The 4,099-nt window shown below is 47.7% G+C and overlaps 1 protein-coding gene across 1 annotated transcript in view; it reads left to right on the top strand.

Annotated features, from left to right (window-relative positions):
* Nucleotides 1-698: 698 nt before the first annotated feature.
* NOPCHAP1 (NOP protein chaperone 1) overlaps nt 699-4,099 on the top strand; it is a 16,390-nt gene continuing 12,989 nt past the window's right edge. Inside the window, exons 1-2 of the mRNA XM_007948242.2 lie at nt 699-813; nt 3,572-3,655. Coding sequence (XP_007946433.1) covers nt 699-813; nt 3,572-3,655 — 199 coding nt within the window. The remainder of the gene's footprint in view (nt 814-3,571; nt 3,656-4,099) is intronic.

Genomic DNA, 4,099 nt, shown 5'->3' with positions numbered 1-4,099 from the left:
GTATAGCAGGGATTGTGGGGCTGGTGCGGGATCGGGCAGTGTTTCATTCCGCTGTGCATGGGGTCGCTATGAGTCGGAAACGACTCGACGGCATTTAACAACAACAAGATATCATCTGGCAGACTCGAACCCTGCTCAGAAACAAACATTAAAAGGTTGGCTCAAGATTTCTGGTTTTGTGAACCTCACAGTGACTAGAAGAACTCTGGGCATACTGTTGTTAGACTCGCTGACGAGTCGTTTCTGACTCATAGTGACCCTACGTACAACAGAAGGAAACACTGCCCAATCCAGCCCCATCCTCACACTTGGTTGCTATGTGTGAGCATATGTTTAGGCATACTACAGGTCGTCAATAAATATTGTTAAAAGAATGAAGAGGAGGCTGTCCCATGCTGCGCTCTTTATGTCAGAATTTACGTATTTTGTTCAGCTAAATTGAGTCTTGACAGCTCCTTTTCCCCAATAATTGAAGGAAGAGACCCAACCTTCCTTTTCCCCCAAGTGGCCCCTGGCAGAATGGCCAGCAGCTTCGGCGCAGCCTGGTCATTTCGCCAGGTGTCGCTCTCGCTCGCCCCTGCCCCGCCCCTCTCCCCGCCCACCGCCTAGTTCCCTCCAACCGCTGCCCTGGCCCCGCCTTCTACCGGAGCTTCTTTCCTGCGTCCGGCCTTGCTCAACTGGTTCCGGCTGCAAGAAGCATGGAGATGCGTGGTCAAACTCAACCCAGCCCGAGCTGTTCTTCGTCCACCCCGGGCTGTTCGAAGGTGTCTGTGTCCAAGGAACTACTGACGGCGGGGAGCGGCAGCCTCGGAGGTGACGGGCGGTGGCGGTGACACGGGGCGCCCACGTGCGGCGGCGGGTGCGCGGCCGGAGCAGCCCGGAGACCGGAGGCTGCTTACCCAGGCCCCACAGGTCTAAGAGGAACCCGGGTGGACGCTGCAAGGCGCCGTCAGTCCCACCATCTGGGAGGTGGGGGGAGCACCCAGCACCGGGCCCGGGTCCCAGAGCTGTGTAATCTGTAGAGCTCCTCGAGCCGGTGTTTTTCCAAGCGCCGTAGCTAGGCCCTTCCCTTGCCCTCGAAGCTGGGAAGCTACCGAACTTTTCTTAGAGGATCAGACGAGATCAGGTGCGTTCGGGGTGGTATGAGGGCCTTAGGGTCGCCTGACTAGGTTGGAGGATTGACTGATGCTGATCCGGGCCAGGCCAGTGAATATTAAGGGTAATAACCCACCTCACCCCGCCGCCCTCCGCCCTAGTATACGCGCGGAACTACTCGGTGCCGCTCTCTTGTAGACCCGGACATTCGGAAATTTACGCAGAATGTCAAGCATTATAATACAGAATCCCAGCTCCATGAGTCATTAGCTGTGGAACTTCTGGAGAGTTATTTACATTCCATAAGCCTGAATTTTCACATTTGGAAAATAGAGGTAGTAGTAGCGCGATGGCTATGCCTGCTAGGCTGCTTATGGAAAGGTAGGCGGTTCGAACAGACATTGGCTCCTGGGGAGAAAAGATCTGGAATCAACCAGTAAAGATTACAGTCTAGGAAACTCTTTGGGGTCAGTTTTGTTGTTAAGTGCCATTGAGTGCGTTCCAGGTCATAGCAATCCTGTGTATAACAGTAGGAAACACTGCCCAGTCCAGTGCGGTCTTAAAGTCCTTGCTATACTTGAGCCCTTTGTGGTAGCCATTGTGATTATGGACTCAAGCAAAAAGAAGTCCTTGACAACGTCAAGGAGCTCTGGTGGTTCTCAGTGGGTAAAACATCTGGCTGCTAACCAGAAGGTTGGCAGCTCAAACCCACCAGCTGCTCTGTGGGAGGAAGATGAAGAAATCTACTTCGGTAAAGATTTACAGCCTTGGGACCCCAGTAGGGGCCATTATGAGTCGGAATCGACTCCCATGTCGGTGGGTTTGGTGTTTTGGTTTGACAGTCCAATTTTTTCTCCATTTATCATGATGTTGCTTATTGGTCCAGTTGTGAAGGATTTTTGTTTTATGTTAAGGTGCAATCCATGCTGAAGGCTGTATGTAGTCTTTGATCATCAGTTAGTGCTTCAAGTTCTCTTTGCTTTCAGCAAGCAAAGTTGTGTCTTCTGCACATTGCATGTGAGTCTGCCCCCTGTTTTGATAACGTGTTCTTCATATAGTACAGTCCCTGGGATTATTTGCTCAACATACAGATTGAATACGTATGATGAAAAGCTACAACCCTGACGCACACCTTTCCTGACCGTAAACCACTCTGATGTGTAGGGTCGCTATGAGTCAGAATTGACTGGATGGTACCTAACAATGATAACAACAGTAGTTACAGAAATTTGGAGAAGAGGGAGAATGTGAATAAAGTCTTGGGCATATAATCAGTAAATATCAGCTTCCAGAAAAGTTCTGTGAGAACCCAGAGTATCTGAAGAAGTTATAATTATAGCCAGAACTTATGTAGTGTTTACTCTGCTCCAGGAATTAACTAATTCAATCTTACAAAGTAGGCTCTATTCCCTGCATTTATAAATGAGAAACTGAGGCCTGATGTACCATACAGATGAGTACTTTGCTGGAGCTCATACAGCTGGAGAGCAGTGAAATGGATTTGAACCCAAACAAGCTCTGGAATCTGTATTCTCACCACTAATCCAACTGCTAGACTTTAAGTAGGAAGCAGGAGCTCTGGTAGCATAGTGCCTAAGGCATTCGACTGCTACCCGGAAGGCCGGCGGTTCAAACCCACCAGCCACTCCTCTGAAGGAAGGTGGGGCAATCTACTTCCGTAGTGATACCGCCTGGGAAACCCAAGGAGGGGTCACTAAGAGTCGGGGCCAACTCGCCGGCACATAGCAACAACAACAAGTCATAAGCATTCAACAGAAGTTTGAAAGCTTTGCTTTGAGGATGAACAGGATTTTGGTACCAGAAAGTGAACAGATTTTGCAGATATTGGAAGTAGGGTATGCAAAGTCTTGAGTTTTGAAAGAAGAATACTGTTCTGGGAGCTCTGATGGGCTGGAGAGTTGGATGGGTGTGAGGAGTAGTGAGAGATGAAGCTGAAAGGTGAGTGAGGGCGGAGAGTGGCACAGAATTTCTCCATGGGGCCACTTTGTCTAGGCTGCACATTTTCACTGAGGGAAACTAAGCAAGCAGGCGTGTCTTACAGATGAAGAAACTAGTACGCAAAAGGCTTAGACGACGTGCCCAATATTACACAGCTAGTAATGCCTTCTTCCTTCACTTTACCATTATTGTATTGTTGACTGCTTCTCCATTCTGTCCTTGCAGACCCATCCGTGTGCTGATGAATTTCTGATCCAGAAAGATAGAGTTCATTGTGCATTTGTATACCTCAGTCTTGGGGCATAGATGTGTGTGACAGGTTTAAGAAAGGGGAGATAAATGAATATAAAGCTCTAAATGATGATGAACAAGTTGTAATGGAACATGAAGTGCCTCTTACTAAAAAATATCTCAGGAGATGTGGAGCAATTGGGACTTGAGACTGGTCATGGGACGTTTGTGGACGGGCCCCTGTTTTTTATGGCATAGTGAATTGTGTGTTTGTGTGTTTTTCCAGGAATATGGGACAGATTGCTCATCAACTCCAAGCCTAATTCCAAAAAGAGCTCTCTTCAAACAGTTCGGATAGAGAGAAGTCCCTGTAAGTACTCCTCCGTCTCTTTCTGTCCATCTCTCTCTCAGGAGCTCTCTCTGATGTTCAATAATTGAGCTGTTATTTGATGGGACACTTTCATTATCAGGGGTCATTATCAGATACAGAGCCACAGATAATCCAGTGGAACAACTCTTACTTGAGATTTACATTGCCTAAAGAGGGTAACTTTCTCCTGGAAAAAATACTTGTAGGGTGAATTTTTGGAAGTTAAAAATAATTGTTGTTACTCTCGTAGGAAATATTTTTAGAGCCCCAGATTTAATATACATATATGAAAAAAAAAATCACCACATCCCATTAAACTGTATGTTGTTGTTGTTGTTGTTATGTGCCCTCAAGTCAGACCTGACTCATAGCGACCCCTCCTTGGGTTTCCGAGGCAGTATCACTACGGAAGTAGATTGCCCCATCTTCCTTCCGAGGAGTGGC

Source organism: Orycteropus afer, unplaced genomic scaffold, assembly GCF_000298275.1.
Source record: "Orycteropus afer afer isolate SDZICR_OR568_19922 unplaced genomic scaffold, OryAfe1.0 scaffold00209, whole genome shotgun sequence".
Lineage (NCBI taxonomy): Eukaryota > Metazoa > Chordata > Mammalia > Tubulidentata > Orycteropodidae > Orycteropus > Orycteropus afer.
Note: the sequence above shows the minus strand (reverse complement) of the source record. Positions and strands in the feature narration are given on the sequence as shown.